This window comes from Crassostrea angulata, chromosome 6 (assembly GCF_025612915.1).
Source record: "Crassostrea angulata isolate pt1a10 chromosome 6, ASM2561291v2, whole genome shotgun sequence".
In the NCBI taxonomy this organism is placed as follows: domain Eukaryota; kingdom Metazoa; phylum Mollusca; class Bivalvia; order Ostreida; family Ostreidae; genus Magallana; species Magallana angulata.
Genome location: NC_069116.1, coordinates 12,761,690 through 12,786,006, shown reverse-complemented (window position 1 = coordinate 12,786,006; position 24,317 = coordinate 12,761,690). Strand labels below are relative to the sequence as shown.

The 24,317-nt window shown below is 34.7% G+C and overlaps 1 protein-coding gene across 1 annotated transcript in view; it reads left to right on the top strand.

Annotated features, from left to right (window-relative positions):
* The window catches only part of LOC128190642 (F-actin-uncapping protein LRRC16A-like), a 57,631-nt gene that overhangs the window by 5,064 nt on the left and 28,250 nt on the right, over window positions 1-24,317 (top strand). Inside the window, 3 exon segments of the mRNA XM_052862759.1 lie at window positions 3,403-3,500; window positions 12,899-12,949; window positions 22,370-22,429. Of these exon segments, the coding sequence (XP_052718719.1) occupies window positions 3,403-3,500; window positions 12,899-12,949; window positions 22,370-22,429 (209 nt within the window).

Below are 24,317 nucleotides of genomic sequence, written 5' to 3'. Positions count from 1 at the left end.
AATTCATTTGTCCAGCAGAATGTTGTGGATGGTTTCAAAAGAGCACGAAAAGGTTTCATTTGTCTTGCCATGGCAAATGCATATGCTCCTTGGTTTATAAGCCCAAACCAAGCTCTTGCACCAGTAATGTCAGTTGGTGTTGGGAAGTTGCTAATTGCATCTAGGAACTTAGTACTTGGTCGTATGTTTGTTAGAGTGATTGTAAGTCCTGCAAAATTGACAGTGTCTTGAGCAAATTGAAACTTCTTTGGGTTTAATGTAATGCCATTACGAGCACACAGGTCGAGCCATTCACATGCCTGAAAAAATGCTGCTTCAGTGGAGTTCGCCCACATACATGTGTCATCCACACATTTAACCTTGTCGTTGAAATTTGATATAATAGCATCAAATCGTTGATTGTAAGCGTCACCGCTGGCCATGAATCCCTGTGGAGCAACTTTGTACCTGTAGCGCCCCCATGGTGTGATGAATGTTGTAAAGTGGCGATCTTCTTCACGAATAGGCACTGAGTGGTACCCATTCCAAGCGTCTGTCACTGTTTTTTTCATACCTTGAGGGACACGGTCAGCCAGATGAAAAGGACTTGGGACATGATGTGTTTGCCGAACAGAATGTCGATTTTGTGGTTGTAGGTCTACTGTCCGCCTTGGAGTGCCATCAGCCTTGCTGGTTACCACCATTCTTGAGCACCAAGTTGTAGGTGTGTTTTGACTTACTTGTTCCAGTACACCAATGCGAACATCCCTCTCAAGATCAGCATAAACTTTATCTTCCAATGGATAGGAACAAGTGCTGGTTTGTGGACGGCTACCGGTGTGGCATTAGGATCAACATGGAGTTGGAGAGGCTCACAATTCATAAGTGGTAGAGGTTGATGTTCACATACATTAAATGTTGTAGCACCATAGTAATCAAGAAGCCACTCTTTTAGTGACTCTACATGTTCCTCTGTGGCCTTCAGACCGGGTGGTAAAGATGTGGGAACAGGTGGTGGTGAAGGTCGACGTCTAGGACAAGAGCAGGTTACATCTTCAGAGTTTTCCATAGATGCAGCAATGTTTGGAGATGTGACTGTTGATACATTAGGAAAGTTAGTGTGAATAATTCCCAGAGATATGAGTGCTTCTCTGCAAATGAAAGCTTTTTCCATGGTATCAGAGACATAACACAATAAACGTGTTGACATGGCACTGCTAGTAGCTTCTTTTGTTGTGATGCTTACTGCGACTGCTCCAATTACACCAAGGTCTTCCTTTATAGCTCCACGCATTACAAGTTTGACTGGAAGGAGATCCTTTTCTGTTATTCCAAGATTGTTTGCAGATTGTAAAGGTATGATTGAACTCTGGCATCCTGTATCAGCCACCATGGACATAGTGATTGTCTTTAGCTGAGAGGTGTCTTGAATGGGATGTCCAAACGATGCATGGTCCTTAGGTAGGGGTGTCATGTTCACCAGGAGCATTGGGTGTGGTTTGAAGGTCTAGCCACCCAGTGTCCATCAAATATGTGATGTTCAAGACGTGATACTTGGTTTGTCTGTTCAGATGTAGTGCACAGCTGCTCATAAATATAACCAACTTGTTCTTGTTCTGGATCTTTGGTTGATTTCCCTTGTTTGGGCGGGTTCCTGTGGCCCTTGCCTTGAGCGCAGATTCTAGAAGATGCATCACGGTGGCCCCATACTCCACAGGTAGTGCACTTGCTGCATGATTTGGTGTAATGACCTTTGACTGTACATTTAGCACATGTGAATGTCCAAGCTTCACAGTATCTAGACCTGGCCTTGCGATCATTCCTCTGTCCGTGAGCAGGACCACCACAAGCCCAACATTTGGCTCCAGCTGCTTGCGGTCTTTTTTGAGTATTACATGTGGCACTCATGGCACTAGCTGAATCTTCTACTGCACTCCTTGTGACTTTACCCTGCTCTTTCTGAGCAATAAATGATACAGTCTCTTCTAGTGTTCTATCTGTCTTGGAGTCACCTAGCAGGTCAGACATAATTTCTGGGTCTGCAATACCTTTTACTAAATTGTCCTTGATTATCTCATCGCTGTAGTCAAATATATGGTTGCAACCTAATTCTTTACACGTTGCTTTATACTGGCACAATGACGCTTGGCCTCTGAGACTGGCCAAAAAAGTTCTGATATTTGAACCAGGTGATTGAGTCATTCTGTTTAATTTTATGTGTTGGACCAGTGTGCTTTCTTCTTTGACGGCCAGCCTTTTGATTGCCTTTAAAAGATCTGTCTCTAGCATACTGGCAACATCACCTTGAAGGTCACGCATAATATCTGTACGCAGATAAGGGTCACAGCAGTAGAAAAGGGCTGTAGGCAAGACATTGTCTGTGATCGCCATCCCTGTTTTGTACATCTTCCACTGTCTGGTGAATGCAGACCATTGATCTGGATCACATCCTGTGGCTATAGAAGGTGGGTCTAATTTTAACTTGTGCGTTGGCGGTTGAGCCAGAGGTGGGTGGACGGTTCTGTCATGAATCTGTAGAGCAGTGGTTAGAGCAGCGGCAAATGCTTCATCCAGGTCCTGAGATTTCCAATTACAGCCAATTACATTGTAAATTAACTGTGGTTAAGCTGTTAGTTGAGTATCAGTCATAAATGAGAGTCAACATCTTCCTAGGTTTATATCTTTAATAATAAGGATGACTGATACCTGAAATATATATATACACAGTACATTAGTAAATGATTAGTTAGCAACCTTATTTCTTGTACCCTCTTCGCCAACATTCCCTCACCCCGTTTGTACTGCACATGACAGATGCAGTTCCAGACGAAATCCCTTAGTACTGTACAAATCTACGCAGCCACAATTAAACTATTATAAACTTTTAATATAAGACATATATACTGCCCTTTACTTCTGGTAAATTTTGTCATTGACAAAGATTGTACAAAGAGTATAACAATGAACTTAGATTTAAGCATTTGGTAATTTTCTTTTTCAGTTGAAAATTTAAGGAAGAATTCCATATTTCTGCTCATTCCATATCTGTAGTAACTGTGTTATTTAATATCAATTTCATTAATTTCAAGTTGAATGTCTACTAAAGTTTTACTTTAATTGATTCTCTGATCTATCTTCTCTGCCTATCTGATTATCTGTTAAAGAATCAAAATTTCCCCAGACTGAGCAAGCTTAATAAGAATTAAGTTTTCCTTCCTCTTTCAAATTTAAACTGTCTACGTTATGTATAGGAAATTTGACCCACTGTAAAAAGAAAATATCTTGCAGTAGCTATAGTGCATATGATTTTGCATGGATGAATGCACAGATGTTGAAATATAAAGGTTAGATATATAATGATCTTAAAATACTGCTTTATTTTAGTTTAGCATTATTCTTTATCTTTGAAATTGTTTGTTTTAGATAGCATCAGGGAGGTTCTGGGCAAGAATGTGACCTTGTATCAGAAGTTTTTACTGAAACAGGAAGTAAGGCCGGACAAGTTTGAAAAGCGGGTCATAGTAAGTAAAGAGCTCCAACCAGTAACTAACAGTACCAGTCATAGTCTGTACAACAGTACCTGTCATAGTCCGTACATAGCTGGAACCAGTATTCAGTATTATTTTATGTGCAAAATATTTTTATAAGATTCATATATTGATGTCTTAACTGGCACTGATTGACAAAAAATGAGAAATTGAGATCTGTTTGATTTTATACATGGTCAAATACATGTAGTACTATCTAAGATGACTACTGGGTACTGCACATGACCTTTTAAACCTTCAATATGCTTTTATAATGCTTTTTGAACTTTCATATTGCAGTGTGAAAGCATTACAAATGCACGCTTTAGTTTAGATATACAGATAAATAATAAAGCTTACTTGCATGGGCCTACCAAGTGAATTTGTCCTAGCTGTCATAGAGCATAGGATGTTGTCCATGTCTTGTTGTTATCTCTAAATAGACTTTTATTCCAAATTCTGTAGTTTAAAGAAAGTAACGAACTATACAAATCTACTTTATTTTTCAGTAGGTTTACCTAATATTTCCTTCTAAATGAAATTGACTATTTTTCAATTTTTGAAGAGTAAACAAAAACTGTTTGTTGAGATTAAAATGTCCCTGGTGTACCAGGAAGAAGAAAAAAAAACACAAATTAGATATTGCTGAAGTTTCTTATCAGTTCAGAAATAGATATATATATATAGGCCAGTTTTCATTAATTTTCATGCATGATAAATACCAATTTATTGATAACTTACAGTGGAATTTTAATTTAAATGATTTCATAATCTTGATGTTACAATTCATTTGATGTATGTACTTTACAAGTATTTATTTATTAGTTTCAAGACGTGTGTAAAATTGCTGTACTACTTTGCAAGTTTCAACTTACTATACCAACTCCAGAACAAGAAGGTGGATTTAGTGCCCCTTCATGTTCATTTACATGTGTCAAATAGCGTAGTATGTAATTGAGGATTTAGAAAGCATTTTTTCCATTTTGTCTAATTTATGTTAAATACAATTAGTTTCATTCAAACATTTTGACATTTTCCACAAGAGGAAAAAATTCTGCAAAAACATGCAAGCACATCTCTTATGAAATACCATATCATTCCTATTAAGCGCCCTTGCCCCTATAATTTAGCCCCCTTCCAGTTTATTTCAATCGTCATAAATTAAGGGTGCCTTATGATACAGTTTTTTGCTTTCATGAGTGTTGCTGGTCCCCAAAAAACCTGTCATGATACATAACACTTTAAGTCCCCATATTTCTAAATCATATAAATGTCTGTATTTCTCGTAATGTTTCCCAAGAAACGAAACTAAATCCAGCCATTATGAAAGGAAAGTGAAAACAAAACTATGGGAGTTGGGTAATTTGTACATAAAGTAGAAGCGTTAGTGTTAAAAAATCAAAGAATATTCTAAGCACGACTTAATAAATATGTCCTGAAAGTAAATGTGACTTCTCAGTTGTGTATGAATTAAGCATATTTGGACTTTTTTTGGTAGAATTTATTTAATAAATATGACTTGAGTGGAATATCTTAATATGAAGGAAATTATAACAATCATGATGGAGTTTTCCAAATTTAAATATCTTTTTATCAAACATTCTTAAGTAAAAACATATCACAGAGAATAGTTTATACAAATGCCAAATAAATGCCCCTATTGCATTTTTCTAAGTGCCCAGGGCACTAATAAAGGATAATACGGTACTCATTTTGTTTTCAATGTTAAGCCTATACAATATGTATACTCTGTCCAAAGATATTTATGCAGCACATTTTCCTAAATTATTTGATATTCATAAATACCTCAGGGTTCATTCAATATTTATTATATGGTATTAAATAAAATCCATAAAAGTTTCATTCAAACATTTTGACATTTTCCACAAGAGGAAAAAATTCTGCAAAAACATGCAAGCACATCTCTTATGAAATACCATATTATTCCTATTAAGCGCCCTTGCCCCTATAATTTAGCCCCCTTCCAGTTTATTTCAATCGTCATAAATAAAGGGTGCCATATGATACAGTTTTTTGCTTTCATGAGTGTTGCTGGTCCCCAAAAAAACCTGTCATGATACGTAACACTTTAAGTCCCCATATTTCTAAATCATATAAATGTCTGTATTTCTCGTAATGTTTCCCAAGAAACGAAACTAAATCCAGCCATTATGAAAGGAAAGTGAAAACAAAACTATGGGAGTTGGGTAATTTGTACATAAAGTAGAAGCGTTAGTGTTAAAAAATCAAAGAATATTCTAAGCACGACTTAATAAATATGTCCTGAAAGTAAAAGTGACCTCTCAGTTGTGTATGAATTAAGCATATTTGGACTTTTTTTGGTAGAATTTATTTAATAAATATGACTTGAGTGGAATATCTTAATATGAAGGAAATTATAACAATCATGATGGAGTTTTCCAAATTTAGATATCTTTTTATCAAACATTCTTAAGTAAAAACATATCACAGAGAATAGTTTATACAAATGCCAAATAAATGCCCCTATTGCATTTTTCTAAGTGCCCAGGGCACTAATAAAGGATAATACGGTACTCATTTTGTTTTCAATGTTAAGCCTATACAATATGTATACTCTGTCCAAAGATATTTATGCAGCACATTTTCCTAAATTATTTGATATTCATAAATACCTCAGGGTTCATTCAATATTTATTATATGGTATTAAATAAAATTCCTTAGTATTTTTTGATTGAAATGCCCTCACTATCTTAATTGTCAGATTTCAACATATGGCTAAAATTCAAAAGTGTATGGGGATTTGTAAAATGGGGGAAGATAACTGTATAATAATATATGAAAAAAGAGAACTTTGGGGAAAAACAGATTTATTAGTGAAACAACCCATATTTTAATCAGAATTTCTCAGGAAATAATATAATGGTATAGATTATATACAGATTTTTTTGATATTGGAATATTTTTTGGTCCAGTGTTCAGGTGAGCATTGTGACCCTTTCTCCTTTTGCCCATGTGATATCATGGGGGGGGGGGGGGGGTCGAATGAGAAGATTAACACAGTAGATAAGATTGGTTATATAAAAGGTACATGTATTCTGAGTACCATACATTAATTAGTGCTCTCTCTCTCTTTTTTAATTTTACGTTGAATGTAATACAAAATTCTGTAAAGATTACCAGGTACATAGGTGGTGACTTTCGTTCATTTTCAGTTTTATTGGTGTTTGATACATCCTCTAGGATATGGAATTTATGCTTGATAGATACAGTGGCATCTCTGCATTTTACGACTAAGTTTACCATTAGAGTATATACACTGTATGCCTTAGGTTAAAAGCACTGTATACATATACTGGTATGTTGTAATCAAAATATAAGCACAACAGGTGTGGGATATCATATGAGGGAGCTAAATTAGAGAGGATATGCTGGCATTTGCTGGTTTGATTTCTCTCTCTAATCAATGAGGCTGATCTGTTTATAATTATGTATCTATTTTGTCAGGTTTATTCTTATGCATGTTAATCAGTACATAAACGAGGGTTGTTAAAAAAGTTCACCGACAGGTTTGATTGTGAGCAGACTATTCGCATGATACCAGCAAAACTTTTCATATTTAATCTTGATGTATTTTCTAAGAAATATGTAAAGATTTGTTTATTTCAAATAAACCATAAAAAATATGCAGATTAATTATTTTGTTTAGATATGCTTCATGGAGCATATATGTTTTTAATTGTTTAATATTTTGTATGCATTTTTTCTTAATAAGAAAATGTACAGTTTAAGTGCATAAAAATATAAACAAACAGTATTTCACAAGAGATCACAATAAGTTATGAAAGTCATTTTGTGAAAGTTTCAATTAAATTGAAGAATTTATGACCATTTTATCGCTGAATATGGACGACCAACGCTAGAAAAATGAGTCAAAAACGTTAACGTAAATGGACACTTTGGCGCACAGGTCGTCATTAAATTTTGTGTGCAAGCAAAAAATCTCCGATGGAGACCAAAAGGTTCTTATATGCTGCTATTTTTATAGGACAAAGGTTTACAATTTGTATCACAATTGGAATTTGAGGTTTGAAAATGGAAATACTGTTATCTTGAGCACTTGAAGCACCCCAACCCCCCCCATACAGCCCGGATATTGCACCTATGGATTTTGTTTTATTTCCTTATCTAAAGTCGAAACTGTGTGGACAGAGATTTTCGAGCCTAAATGATCTATGATTTAATTGACAAAAAGACAATATACAAAAATTTGACAAATAATGGTGTGAACGTGCATTTTATAAATAGGTTAATGGCATGAAAAGTGTGTGAACTATAAGATGTTTACTTTGAAAAAGAGTGACAGGTTTAAATTGCCTTTCAGTAGTTTGACGTCATCTAATGTTGTGGAAATATGGAATGGTGCTACGTAAATCCAATTCGTGCATAATAAAAATCGCTGTTTCCTTTGAAACAACTTCATGCAAAATCATATGATTTTTTGCATACTTATTTTTAATTGTTAATCATTTAATAAAACATACGTCATCCTACAAACTACACAGTAATTTTGCCGAAAATCACTTTGTCCATGAACGTTTCTAACAACCCTTGTATATGTACTTTAGATATAAGTATTGATCGTCTCTAATCTCTACTTGATGCAATAAGAAATGATTCTGATTACAATATAAAGTACCTCCAGAACAATATGTAAATGTCATTGATCTAGCAGTGCTTCTTTGCAAGCAAGATTTATGGTATGCTTAAATGTGAATTTCTGTATTAGAGATAAAGATCAAAACTGTCTAATTGTTTAATTGAGATGAAGATATTTTGAATAGAGCATTTACATGTTCTGGGTAATATCTTATGAGAGTTTTATATTTAGTTTCACACTAAATGGAGAACAGCATGCACTTTCATGGCATTAAACTGAACATGGATGCATAATTGGTGCAAACAGCAAAATTTTTAGGGAATTGATACCAAGACAGTTTCTTCCTCCCTATTCATGTATTTCAATTAGCTGATGGCTCTAGAAATGCAGAGACACTATAAGAGAATCCATTGCTCGGACCGGATCAATAGAATAAGCTGCTTTACATCTTTTTAGGTCACCTGAGTCACTCAGGTGACCTATTGCAATTGGTCTTCGTCCGTCGTCGTGCGTCTGTGCGTCGTGCGTCGTGCGTTAACAATTTTACATTTTTAACTTCTTCTTGAAAACTACCAGGCCAATCGTTACCATTTTTGGTGTGAAGCATCTCTATGGTAAGAAGAATCTAAATTGTGAAATTCATGGCTCTACCACCCCTGGGGTGCCACGGGCGGGGCCAAATATGCAAAAAAAGCCAAATTTTCAAAAATCTTCTTCTCTACTCCCACGCATGTGAGGAAAAAACTGGTTGCATGGTTATGATGTCCATGAAGCCCTCTACCAAAATTGTGAAATTTATGGCCCCTGGGTCAGGGGTTCTGGCTCTAGGGTGGGGCCAATATGGCCATATAGTAAAAATGTATTAAATCTTAGAAAATCTTTTTCTCTACTACCATATATATTTTTAAAAGACTAAATGCATGATTTTGATGTCCATGAAGCCCTCTACCTAAATTGTGAAATTCATGACCCCTGGGTCAGGCGTTCAGGATCTAGGGTGGGGCCAATGTGGCCAAATAGTAAAAATGTATTAAATCTTAGAAAGTCTTCTTCTCTACTATTATATATATTTGTTAAAAACTAAATGCATGATAATGATGTCCATGAAGCCCTCAACCTAAATTGTGAAATTCATGACCCCTGGGTCAGGGGTTCAGGCTCTAGGGTGGGGCCGATATGGCCATATAGTAAAAATGTATTAAATCTTAGAAAATCTTCTTCTCTACTCCCATATATATTTGTTAAAAACTAAATGCATGATTATGATGTCCATGAGACCCTCGATCAAAATTGTGAAATTCATGACCCCTGGGTCAAGGGTTCAGGCTCTAGGGTGGGGCCAATATGGCCATATAGTAAAAATGTATTAAATCTTAGAAAATCTTCTTCTCTACTACCTTATATATTTGTTAAAAACTAAATGCATGGTTATGATGTCCATGAGGCTCTCTACCTTCATTGCGAAATTCATGACCCCTGGGTCAGAGGTTCAGGCTCTAGGGTGGGGCCAATATGGCCATATAGAAAAACAGTTTTAAATCTTGAAAAATCTTCTTCTCTACTCCCACACCTGTGAGCAAAAACTGAATACATGGTTATGATGTTCATGAGGGCCTCTACTAAAATTGTGAAATTCATGACCCCTTTGTTAGGTGTTCAGGCTTGAGGGTGGGGCCAATATGGCCATATAGTAAAAATGCATTAAATCATAAAAAATCTTATTCTTTACTCCCATACATGTGGGCAAAAAACTGAATACATGGTTATGATATCCACAATTTCCTTTACCTAAATTGTGAAATTCATGGCCCCTGGTTCAGGGGTTCAGGACATGAAAGGGGGGGGGGCTCAATATGGCAATATAGTGTTAATGCATATAATGTTTAAAAATATTTTTCTCTATTCTCACACAGCTGTATAAAAGAACTGACTAAAAATTATGTTAACCAGGAAGTCCTCTACTGAAATTTTAATTTTCATGTCCCCTCAAGGATGGAGTGTGACTCTAGGGCAGGGCCAAATTGGATGTATAGATGTCAATGCATATAACGTTAAAAAATTATCTTGTTTACTCCCACACACTTGAAAGGAAAACTGAATTCATGATTTTGTAGACCAGATCTTTTAGTTTTTCACCAAAATAATAGGTTTCACAGTTCTTTTTGAAATGTGGTCGTCATTAAAAATTAAAAAATTTTCTACTCCAGTATGAAACCTAATTAATTAGATGCATATATGAGACTCAATGACAAGTTTGTTAATGGGATATATGCTACTCAGGTGACCGTTAAGGCCAATTGGCCTCTTGTTGTGACTTAAGAATATAATTGCACAATAATATCTCATGTTAAAATGATAGGCACTATGAAATCAGAGGACCATTTTGTGACTGGGGCAGGGAGGGTTTAATGGTATTGCCTGCATGGAGTCAGTCGTGATACTCTTACACACTTCATTTATTTCCTGCAAGTTTGCATTTTAAGCAGAGTATTGGTTTTGACAGTTCACGTACCAGGACAAACTTTCTGTTGATCCGTTAGTGTTATATCCTGTTCTCGTACCACACTACACCTGCATGAACATTATATTACAACCATTTTGATTTGATTAATTTCACTATAAGTATGTTCTGGTTATTTTTTTTTAATGGAAATATTTTCATTTGTTCTGATTGAATAATGAAGCCGAAGAGTTTTCAGTTTAATTGCAATATAATGATCTGCATTCAAACAGCCAACATGCCATCATTTGTTTATTTTTTTTGGGGGGGGGGGGGCCCAAAAAAAAAGAAATAAAAATAAAGTGGTTTAATAGATCAAAGCAACAATGTGTCTCACAATATTCTATTTTATTCTTTTATTACCTTTTTTATTTATCTTAAACTAATTTTCCAAAGTTCTTAAAATATAATTTCAAATTGTTGTATTGTATGGATAATCTAGTTGAAGAGAGAAAGACATATATCTTCCTTATTTATTTTACTGTACACAGCATATCATAATTTATCAAACAGAACATGTATTTGAAGATGTATATTTGAGGAAGTACATGTGCAAGGGAAACATTATGATTTGTTGTCATTTTATTCATTTCACATTAGAATTTCTCTTCCTGTTTGAAATGATAATTTGTTAGGTAAATAAATGTACAGTCATATCTTTGAGTGATTAAGTATATAAAATATATGTATTATATTTTTTCATGTATTACATTTTTATACAGCAGTTACTTAGATATCTTTGAAGGTTTTAAAAGGTCACAATTTACATGTATATGACTAGACTATGAAACATATGTTAACATTAGAACAGTTTGAATAGGTCTAGGTAGCTGTGGTACATTATCATGCTATTTACAATTGAGGCTTATGGAATAAGCCAGGTTTATGTTGGAAAGACAGGTTTATTTCGGATTTGACTTTTCCGCCATTGACTAGTCTGCTGTCTTGAACTGGTTGTTACTTATGTAAAATTCAGGCTGAGTCTGCCCCTACTGATGCCAAAGTAAATGTGTATATTGTGTTCTACAGCTTATTATGTTTATATGAATATATGTGTTTGGGAATGTTGTTGTGTAGATTAGTTATAATAAACTTTGTACTTTTATCCAAATTCTGGTTGTCTTTCCAACATAAAGTTTACATTTATTATTATTATACTTTCATGTTAAATACTGAAATCTGATTGGTTTAGACGAAGTTGTTAATCCGTTCTATTACCCTTAGCATTAGCAACACACTTTGCAACGGGTAACACAATGAATTGTTACATGCGCGTAAATTATGCGCATACAGTTCGCCGTAGAATTCACTTCATTTCTATATAAAAGCAATAAAAATTTCTTTAAAATTAAGACATTCAGTATAATAAAATAAATAGTGCCTGTTTGGGAGGGTAACTGTTGAAATTGACACCCCTCAAAAACCATTGTCAATTGACACCCCTCAAAAACCATTGTCGGTTGACAATGGTTTTTGAGGGGTGTCAATTTCAACAGTTGACAATGGTTTTTGAGGGGTGTCAATTTCAACAGTTACCCTCCCAAACAGGCACTATTTATATAATGATACATTTTCCATTGTACATTTATTTTCATTATATGATTGATTAATTCCTAGCTCTCTGATTGGCTCATATCCAACTATCTCGAAAAAGGTTATATTCACCTGCACATGACCTTGGAGGTCAAAATAACATTTGATTTTTTATACATTGGACTAAAAATAGATCATTGAATGAAACATTGCATTTCTCAATTTGTTCGGCTATGGCTTCAAACTAAAATGTTGCTTGATAACACTGTCTGTATCAATTCGTCGCTGAATCATAAATAAAATAATTATTGCTATTTTTTTTATCAATTCGATGATTTAGCTACCTTTGAAGTACAATATTCACCTCGCCTATGACTCTGTGAATATTGTACTTCGAAGGTAGCTAAATCATCGTATTGACCTCAAAAACAGCAATAATTGTATAAAAACTCATGTTTCATTGTACTGTATTAATATTGGAAATTCATATACCGGTAGTTTATTTAACCATGCAAACCAAAAGTTATCTGTTTATACCTCATGAAACTTTAATCTTATAGAACTTAAAATTGATATGGGACAGGATTTGGGTGTTGCAAATTTTGTTATGGACAATCAGATATGACATGTAACACATGTTGATTTGTATCTTAGCTTTTGGAAAGCATTGTTCTTGAGTAATACTGCGCTGTACGTAATTATTGTGATTGTTATTGCAGGGTCTGACAGGATGCAGAGTTTTTGTTTTCCTCGCCAAGACCCCTACAAAGGTGAGAAAAAAGCTTATTGGTGATCGGTTGCAGCACTTGGTAATCAGTGGGTACCACCCCCTGATAAATTTGTGGCATTTTCAAAATTAACCCATGAGAGCATGCATTGTGTAGGAAAATAATTGGTTTGAAAAGGGAATTGCGTATCCTCTAAATTAATTGCTTAGTTGCAGAGAAATTGTGATATGTTTCTACTATAATTATTCTTCTGGGCTTATATTTCAGCCCATCAGTGAAATTAATGACTGGTCTGAATGTCATATTAATTATTTGATTAATTTTTAATGAATTATCTGTGATATTATTATTTTCAGAGAAACCAAGCAATATGATGTATAATTGTACATAGACATACTTTTGGTGCATTAGAAATTGACACTATTCTTGGAAGATGGATGAAATCCTCCCCCCCCCCCCCCCCCCCCCCCCCCCCCCAATTTAATCTGTCAATATTTCAATGTATGCAATATGACCAAACATTTGCAATTACTTTGAAATATAAAAGCACCGTTTTTTTCAGGTTAGTTTATAAAGAGTTATTTTACTATTCCTGACCCCAAAACTACTTGATACTCTGAATATATATTTTATGCTTTAAATTTCGAATTTTCTAATTATGTGGATTACCATTATTTATGCCTAGGTCACATTTAATTATGCTGATGCCCGATGAACAGAATTCCCTCATATTCCAAATACTGAAATTACAACCAAAATCTATTTATTGATATGAATCCTTATCATATATTTCATGAAGTTCTTACATAATATTAGAAACCTCCATAAAATCAACTTGTGAAGTAATAAAACATTAGATAACTCAATATTTTTCCTAATGAAATATGAATTCCTTCAAACAGCACAATTTTGCAATGTAAAGTTCAGTTAACACTTTGCTTTGAGTATAATATCCCTTTACAACTTCAACCCAAAGGTTAAAGCTGCTTGGTCCGATTTTTTTGTAATTACAGTATCAAATTTTTTTCCATACAAATCATTAATCTTAGAAAGTTATGGACTTTCTCCTATTTACACCAGCAAAATCAGTCTCCTTTCAAAGTTAGAAATATTCAAATAAATAAAAATAATTTCTCTTTGGGCAAACGAAAAAACAAACCAAAATGCATCACGGGAATGTTTAGAAAAGGAAACCGCTTGGTTTCGTCCCCCGAGTGATTGGGGTTATTCAACCCGCATGCTATGCATCGATTGTAAAGAAAGCAGACTTTGGAAATATTAGCGAACAAAACGTACACATGTTTATTTGTAATTGTCTGATCATTTCGACCTTTATTTAAAGCGATGTCAAAGTCGTAATACAACCATACCCGTCTCGTCGTCAGGGGTGAAATTTAACATGAGGCGAAATAACGCGGTACCTTTTCATGTCGTTTGTTTTGTTAGCAAATTTTGTACGTATTTTTCTTCATTGAAATTTGGCATAATTGACGGGTAAAACTACTGCAATGTCTATTATTATACATATACTAAGCATAGCCATCGTTTAAAAGCGTGCATAAAATTTGATATAAAATCGGACCAAGCAGCTTTAAAGTGACCGACTACACCTTGAAATAATTTCTCAAATCAGCTGAAAATTACTTTATTATTATAGATAGCATGATGCATCGGAAGTATTTATCAAATACCAGTAGGCAAAAATATGCAATTTTGAAGAAGAAAAAATATACCGTGATTTTCTAAAATCTAATTCAGTAGATATGAACAAAAGCCCCTTGGGTTCACAACCTTGATACTTCAACAACTGTACGATGATGATATTCAACTTAATAGATTAATACAAACAATTTTGAAACAAACAGAAAGTATTAATCTTGATGTAATGAAGTACCTTAAAAGGCAAAAGAAGAAAATTCTTCTTTGTGATGTGTACCAAACATTTGAGCAACTTAAAAAAGGTTTAAGTGGGTACATTGTCTTATTTTTTGGGGTGCGGCTTATTCAAATTTCTGTGTAACCCTACAGCTGAATTATGTCTAAATTAGAATTTACGAATTTCCTTTACTTTTATTTCATGAACAAACTGCAATATGTTCACATTTACACTGTATATTATACAACTTGTGTATATCTGGATGAATGGTCATGGATAGTTTAGCTAGACTATTCAAACCTTATTTAAAAGAAGAGTTCGATTGGTTTGCAAATTCAGGAATATTTTCATTTGAAATTGAATTTCAAAGCTAAAACATTTAGGTATTTTCTTTAGTTAAAAAAGTTTATGGCTAAAAAAGTCATATTTATAATTTCCGGTGTGTCAAGTGTTTGTTGATTTTCTAATCTGCATATTAGGGTCCTTTACACCTTTGAGAGAAGTTTGACGTACAAGCCCGAAATTCTAAATATTCCTTTAAGATATGGATCTCTAGAAAGTGTTTGGCTTGAAAGTTACAGAAAAAGGTTCAATTTTGGGGGTGGGGGGAATCAACTTTTAAAAATGTATTGCTATTCATAGAGACAAAAGTCATACAGTATTTGAACTCGTCACCCAGAACTCTGTTAATGGAATGAAGCTATACCCATTGTTCTTTGGAGACGGAAACCCAAGTATTGGGATGAAAACAGTTTCACAATCCAAAGTTGAAACCATGTTGTGATGTACTGTCGTAAAAAGTAGGAAGTCATGGGGTGTCAAGGACCCTTAAATAGATATATAGGTCAGATGGACCAAGTGTTCTCTTATTCGTTGAGTTTTACCTAATTATAAGTTGTCCTATCAAATTGTTGTACGAATTAATTATATGAGCTGCATTTGCTGTTAAAAATGGATTGTAATATGGCAGGTGCTTTACACATGATATGAGATTTTCTTCCATATATTGAGTTTGGTTACTTCTACAAATGATGTACATGATGTATGTATAAAAGAGGAATGTGTAGGATACCACAGTAACCCGTTCTTAGACTTCTCTGGAGATAATGGTTATTTGTTTTCTGGACAGATTTCATGCAATTAAGTGATCCAAAGGTCAGATTGTAATTAAGACAAGTCTTAAGGTCATTTATTTTATTTGAGACCAAGGTCCTTGAAAGATAAACTTTAAATTCATTACATCGATTAAGATAAAGGATTGTTTTAAGTTTAACAAGTGGCTTCCTGTGAAAAGGGATATCCTACCAGGTGTATGAATTTCCCTCTGAGCAGGAAGCTAGCTCAGGAGAGAGGGAGAGAGGGAGGAATAGAGGTAATGTTCTTATAAACAAAAGACTTAAATTACAACATTTCGAAGTACAGGTATTTTATTTAGAGTAGTGTTTTGTGATATTAATATATTTAGATTGATGTGCATTTGTAAGTGAGGTATTGGTAATAATAGTTGCATAATATTCTAAGCATGCTAGGGATGGATGACAAACAAACATGAGTAAACACATCTAATTTGAAAAATGCGTGGCTCTGTCAATATGATGCAGTAAGTGATGCAATAGCATGCAGGGAATATTTGCTATACATCAAAGCTGGTTTAGTCAGATTTTGTGAATACTAATGTCTTGATGCAGTACAATACACAGAATGCAATGCATCTTCTGCACTATTAATAGTAGAAGACCTTTCCAAATTTAATCATTTTTCCACTGAAGTTTAAATACCTCTATTCCAATTGAGAGAACGATTAAGTTCAACGGAGACATAAACAGTACTGTTATTATTAAAACGTATGTTATTCAAAAAAATTGAGCATATTTTCAAACAATACCACAAATCTTGATGGTATACACTTTTTTATCCAGCAAATTGTATAAATACAAGCATTGATTAACAAATTGTCCGATAAATCTCCAGACCTTAGGTATTTACATATACCGTTATATAGTTCCCTATCAGTGAAACAAACTTCAAAGGGTAAAGGTTTTCTCACTGCCTGCTTTCTCTCAGTGTCTCCTTTTGGTTCCACATTTTTAGCTCACCTGAGCTGAAAGCTCAAGTGAGCTTTTCTGATCACATTTTGTCTGTCGTCTGTCTGTCCGTCTGTCCGTCCGTCCGTCTGTCCGTCCGTCCGTCTGTCCGTAAACTTTTCACATTTTCAACATCTTCTCAAGAACTACTAGGCCAATTTCAACGAAACTTGGCACAAATCATCCTTAGGCAAAGGGGATTCAAAGTTGTGAAAATTAAGAGCCACACCCGTTTTCAAGGGGAGATAATTAGAAATTAATGAAAAATTTCGAGAAATTTTCAAAAATCTTCTTCTCAAGAACCAGAAAGCCAGGAAAGCTGAAACTTGTGTGGAAGCATCCTCAGGTAGTGTAGATTCAAAGTTGTGAAATTCATGACCCCCGGGGGTAGGGTGGGGCCACAATGGGGGGTCAAAATTTTACATAGGAATATATAGAGTAAATCTTTAAAAATCTTCTTCTCAGAAACTAAACAGCCAGGAAAGCTGAAACTTGTGTGGAAGCATCCTCAGGTAGTGTAGATTCAAAGTTGTGAAATTCATGACCCCCGGGGGTAGGGTGGGGCCACAATGGGGGGTCGAAGTTTTACATAGGAATATATAGAGTAAATCTTTAAAAATCTTCTTCTCAGAAACTAAACAGCCAGGAAAGCTGAAACTTGTGTGGAAGCATTCTCAGGTAGTGTAGATTCAAAGTTGTGAAAATCATGACCCCCGGGAGTAGGGTGGGGCCACAATGGGGAGTCGAACTTTCACATAGGAATATATAGAGTAAATCTCTAAAAATCTTCTTCTCAGAAACTAATCAGCCAGGAAAGCTGAAATTTGTGTGGAAGCATCCTCAGGTAGTGTAGATTCAAAGTTGTGAAAATCATGACCCCCGGGGGTAGGGTGGGGCCACAATGGGGGGTCGAACTTTTACATAGGAATATATAGAGTAAATCTTTAAAAATCTTCTTCTCAGAAACTAATCAGCCAGGAAAGCTGAAACTTGTGTGGAAGCATCCTCAGGTAGTGTAGATTCAAAGTTGTGAAAATCATGACCTCCGGGGGTAGGGTGGGGCCACAATTAGGGGTCGAACTTTTACATAGGAATATATAGAGTAAATCTTTAAAAATCTTCTTCTCAGAAACTAATCAGCCAGGAAAGCTGAAACTTGTGTGGAAGCACCCTCAGGTGGTGTAGATTCAAAGTTGTGAAAATCATGATCCCTGGGGGTAGGGTGAGGCCACATTGGGGGGTGTTAAAATTTTACATAGGAATATATAGAGTAAATCTTTAAAAATCTTCTTCTCAGAAACTAATCAGCCAGGAAAGCTGAAACTTGTTTGGAAGCATCCTCAGGTAGTGTAGATTCAAAGTTGTGAAAATCATGATCCCTGGGGGTAGGATGGGGCACAATGGGGGGGGGGGGGGGGGGGGTCGAAGTTTTACATAGGAATATATAGAGTAAATATTTAAAAATCTTCTTCTCAGAAACTAATCAGCCAGGAAAGCTGAAACTTGTGGGAAGTATCCTCAGGTAGTGTAGCTTCAAAGTTGTGAAAATCATGACCCCTGGGGGTAGGGTGAGGCCACATAGGAATATATATAGAGTAAATCTTTAAAAATCTTCTTCTCAGAAACTATTCAGCAAGATGATTCTTTATAATTGTTAAGACTTTGGCTTCAGGACAATTCTTCGGCCTCACAAGAAGGTTCAGAGTTTGATGTACATAGCTAAATATCCCATATATAAACAATTGTAAAGGATCTTTTTGAGAACTGCAATACTCAACATGTGATATATGACTATAAAATTGAAGCAGGCAGCTATTTTTTCATTAGAATCTTTTTGTATTACTGTTTTGATTTATTGCCCTTGATTGATTGATTCTTGATTATTTTAATTAATGCATCCACTGTTAACCAATTATTGTGATGATTATTTTTATACAATAATAGATATTCAATGTATATAAGTTGTTCTGCATAAGTAGTTTTGGGTTAGGCCAGATTAGTTTGCTTATTTTTGATTTCCAATTTTTAGATACTATGAATTATTTTAGGCCTGCACATATATAGGGACAGTGTCTATTACATTGCAACGGGTATGGAGAGATTGAGGGTGTGGACATCCATGCTCTATCTAATCTTCGTGTTTTTCTAACCTATGATACAGAGTGTGTGGTCATGCCTGCCTTGTATTGCATTAATACAAGTGTGCGGTCATACCTGCTTGTATTGGTGGTGGTTGCGGCGGAGCACTAGTGTATGGTCATCCCTGCTGGTGTTCTGGCCTCTCTAGCGCAAGTGTGTGGCACTCCCTGCGTTAGGTTGAGTTGTTGGCGCAAGTGTGCGGTCATCCCTGCTTGCGTTATCTCTGCTTGCGTTAACGTTGGTACCTGTTGAGTTGCATAGGTGTGCGGTCATCCCTGCCTGCGTAATGTTGAGTCCCTATATATGTGCAGGAGCGGTGATTAAAGTCTGCTCTTGTAAATATTGGCAGCAATCAAGGCTATCCGAGTTCCGAGGGGGAAAAATGGATTTTATTTATACAGGATCTACATGTATTATTGTACATTGTCCAGATTGTTTGTATTATGACTCCATTAAGCCGACTTTATCATACCTATTGTTCCTCAGGTGAGCGATGTGGCCCATGGGCCTCTTGTTTTTATTCTTGTTATTGCAAATTTGTCTGAAAAAATTGAACTGTACTGGTTTGTGACATGCTGTTTAATTGAGTTACACTTTTGTCATGTCTTAAATAAACAGGTGGTAGCTACAGAGTATCCTCATCAGAGATGGCTGCTTCCTGATAGGGGACATGTTTTATTGTGTTTGCGATACACCCAGAATTCCTGTTTTCTGATAATTCCTATGACTCAGGATTGTATTTCTGTGTCTAAGGAGTGATTTTTAATGCTAGAAGATTTATTCTTTTGACAGTGTCAGGGGGAAATATACAACAGCTTCCTAAGTCACTTAGGTGACATTTAGTGGCATTCTTAGATGTTTACGGAAATGCAGATATCGATACCTGCACTTTATTACAAATGCCAGTATTATTTATTCTTCATTATTGGCTAATGAAACTACAAGAAGAAAAAAAACATTTTTTTTCAATGTCCTTTTAGATGTTCAAAACCCACAAAAAGTTTACTGATGATTGTTGTTTGTGATTTGTTTTATCAATTTTTTGTAGAAACCAACATGTTTCTGCATGGTGTCAGATAGGTCTTTCACTATGATTCACATCCTTGTTTTTACAGTTAATTAACAATTCCACTAATTAATTTGAAGCATTTACCACATTTTTTTAAATTGAGCAATTAGTGTTAGACTTAAAATTCAGTAATGAAGGTTGTGATATACGTGTTGGAAGCACTTCTTTTGAATTGCTCTGAAAATTCATAAGACATTTGTTTATTATTTTCATTGCCCACGCATTCTATGATTTGTTCATTTAAGAGTTTGTCACTTGCTTAGTGGGTTTGATTCATTAAAAGATTTCCTTTTCCTTTTTAATCATGATATGATAAATTGAAAAAATTTTTTTTAGTAGGATTTACTTTCATCATGTAAGATTTCTTTAGTAATACAGTTTACTGGCGGCTACTGTATACTTATCGTCGGAAACCCAAGTCCAATCTCGCATTCTCTTACTGATCTTTGGCCAACTCATTGAACTCTTCTCATTCTTATGACTAATTCATGCTCTGTTCCGATTAGCTCCTTCATACTTTCATGGAGGAAATTTCACAAATCCCATTTATATTTATGCATGCATCCATCAACAATGGCTTGTTTTCTTAAATTACATGATGGTCATTTTCATACCTTTAAAAACTGAAGAGTTTTGCTTTCTTATTGGTGAATTTAAAATTGTAATGAATATTCATGAGAACAAGAAGAGTTTAATGAGTTAAAATTGGCCTACGGTCATTAAGTGTATGCGAGACTGGCCATGGGTTCCGGATGCTGTATATTGTATATTCCTTAACATCAAAGGATGTCATGTACGTTGTAGTTGATTTTCGGAGAAAGAGTCTGTAAAAAAGTAAAGGATAGGAAAAATGTAAAATGAGGACTTTTATTAGAACATTAATTTCTGATGCTATTAATGTACCTGGTTAACCAGGTACAGCATCCTTGTCAGAATCCTTATTTACATTAGCTTTGATAATCCATATTATTAGGTAATATTATTCCTTTACAGAATCCTTATTTGAGTGAACAAAGTTGATCGATTTAGTGCAGCTTCATTAAACATAAAATTATCATGACAAGGTGCTGCTGTTGTGTATGAATACCGGCCCACACCCAATCACGATTTCATGGGTGTGAAATTATTTTTTGATTTGAGAAAAAGCCTTTGGTTCATTGGGTTATCAAATAATTGAAAATATTACGTGTAATGCCATTCATGGTTTGCATTGGAGGGTGTGAATTCTTGGGAAGATAGAGACGGCACAATACCAGAAGGAATTCTAATCTCCAAATGATTTGCATTTCATGTATAGGATTTTTGTCCCTGATGATCAAATGTTTGTGTCTTCTGTCCATTTGTCTCCACAAAGGCATGCATATTCAGTTCTTCAATAGTCCCCTTTCAACTTTACTCATATTGAACACCATGTGCTGTATGTAAATATTATATATATTTAGACGCCTACCTAATCTAGATCATACAACAAACTCAATAGGGGTTAGCATCCTCAGTAGGGTAAATGTTAAACCATTATATGATAACCGATACATTCTTTGCTCGGGGACATTTATTTATTTCACAAAGTAGGAGAATGTTATTTAACAAACAGACCTGTTTCACAATTTAACAGATCTAACATATTTTTAATCACCACTACTCAAATGTAAGAAATGAGAGTTGTTATGATTATGAACATTATTTTCAAAACTTTACTTCCTCAGGAATAACATAACTTACAGTGTTATACATTAAAACTTTGTTATACATGTAGTAAATTCCTAGGGATCATTGGATTTACTCCTTACAACAAAGTCATAATTATAATAAGTATGGCAAAGTGTATAGATGTTACTTTCCACATCATTTGTGTTAATTGATGCAATAGATACGGTAATAAATATCTTTTTTTGAAACCTAGGGAAAACGAAGTATTAATAAATTAACAAATTTATGTTAAAATAAATTCATTCAAACAGTATAATGTCAATTGGCATTGCTAACTTTAAAAAAATATGAACCAATTCTTTGTATAAATTTTATACAAAGAATTGGTTCATATTTTTTTAAACAATGTAATTCGCCCCAAGCCTGGTATAAAAGTTATATTTCATTATTTTTCACCTTTAGGGGACTCAAAATTAATTTGCTATATCTGAAAATTTTAATTTATTATGACAATAAAATTTATCAAGGACTTGTGAAGAATTTTGCTGGAGATTTCCAAAACTGCTATATCTGCGTTTGTACTGAAACATGTTTTACTGTAATTATACATTTAACTTAAATTGTTTTAACTCTTTATATTTTAGGTGGACCAAGATTTCAGCTTTATAGATATTCAAGGCTTAGAGAGCAAAAAGAAAAACCAGGTAAATCCATTTTAATTTATCTTTTAATAGCTCACTGCGACTGAGAAGTCGGGGGGGGGGGGGGGGGGGGGGGGCTTATGTTATACCCCCTGCGTCAGTTTCGGCGTCTGGACCTAGTTAAAGTTTTTAGAGCAGGCCCTGTATCCTTGTCCTTCTTGTTCTACTTTCACTATATTTGCATGGATAGTACATCTGGACCTATTAATGAACTTAAAAAGACTTGGATGCTAAATCTGGGCCATGAATTTAAGATGCCGGTGGAGGTTATGGTTTTTGAAGCAGTTTAAAGTTTTTGGAGCAGGTGCCCTTTGATAGCCATATATAGGTTACTATTGGTCCCAACTTCACCAAAATTGCATGGATGGATAGTCATATCATACTTATGCACTTGACAGGCTTTAATGCTGAATCTAAGCCATAGGTTTTGGATCCTGGATAAGATTAAGGTTTTTAGAACTGGTTAATGTTTTGGAGCAGATGCATTTTGATGATTATATCTTATTTACTACTGTTCTTAACTTCACCAAACTTGCATGATGGTTCATCTTATGATACTGATGCACAAGACAGACATGAATGCTGAATCTGAGCCATAGGTTTCAAATGCTAGATGAGGTTGAAGTTTTTTGAGCTGGTTTAAGGTAATTATCCATACGTCACAAAACAACGTCTGACGTAATTCACGCGTTATTACGTCTTGTCCGTGCCCGATCTAATTGAGAGCTAGCGTTAAAAGGTGTAATTTAATGAGGCCGGGTCTAATTTGTTCTGAAATCAAGCTGACCTAGAAATTGATTCAAAACAAAGCTATTCAAAATACTGACAACTGCAATCAATTAGGCCTATTAATCAGCGAAATGAAAACTTGACTGGGTTGTGTCGATTGCGTACTCGTTTTGAAAATATAGACCTCTTACTGTTTTCCTGCATAAACATCAATGCATTATAAGGTTGAATTTAATCCAAATATTTGAACATTAATCCCCGAAAGTCCATAAACACCCAAAATGAAATCCTGACCGAGATCTATTCCAGTGCATAAGGGAGATAAATACACAAGGGGAAATAATTTGACCGATATCATCTTTATCCTTTTCGCTTAGCAACAAGCATATATATATTTTCCACACAAAAAATATTTTTAGAATTAAAACCATACGCTGAAGAAAAGTTATTTCATTTTAAGAACAGTCTTTAAACCAGTTAAAAAAAAGGTTGAATAGAGGTTTGTCTTAAAAGCATATCAGGTAGTTAGCATAATCCACGCGTGTGACTGCAATTTCTAAATACCGATCTCGATCCATTATACTTAAAGATTCCAAAAGAAACCATCTTTTGCGATTTAAATAATACAGATTATTCAACAGTTTGTTTAAATCATGTTTTCTATTTAACAATAAACTAAACATATTTTTTTCGAGACTCTAAAAAAATATGTTTAGTTTATTGTGCCGACGGCTATAACAGACACATTAAGTGTAATTATTATCGTGAGTTGTTTTGACTACGCGAAGGTTTAAATCATTAAGTGTGATGGCTTCCAATAAGAAAAGGTCTTCATCAGGGCCAGCGAAATCAAAACCAACAAAAAGAAAACGATATTTTTGTACCTATCAACATATCTGGGAAAATGAATTCCCATAGGTAAAACAAAATAATCGAGTACAAAACGAGGCTTTTGTGTTCTATGTAACGCACATTTGAATATTGGATTTTGTGCCCAAAATGATCTGACAAAACATTCAAAAACGCTAAGTCATGTATAGAATGCTTTTTAATACACAAAAGTCTTCCAAGTCACTTACAACTTTCATGCCATCATTTACAGATTTCAAAAGCAAGGTTAATGTAGCAGAAACTCTTTTTGCATTTTATTTTTAGCTGAACA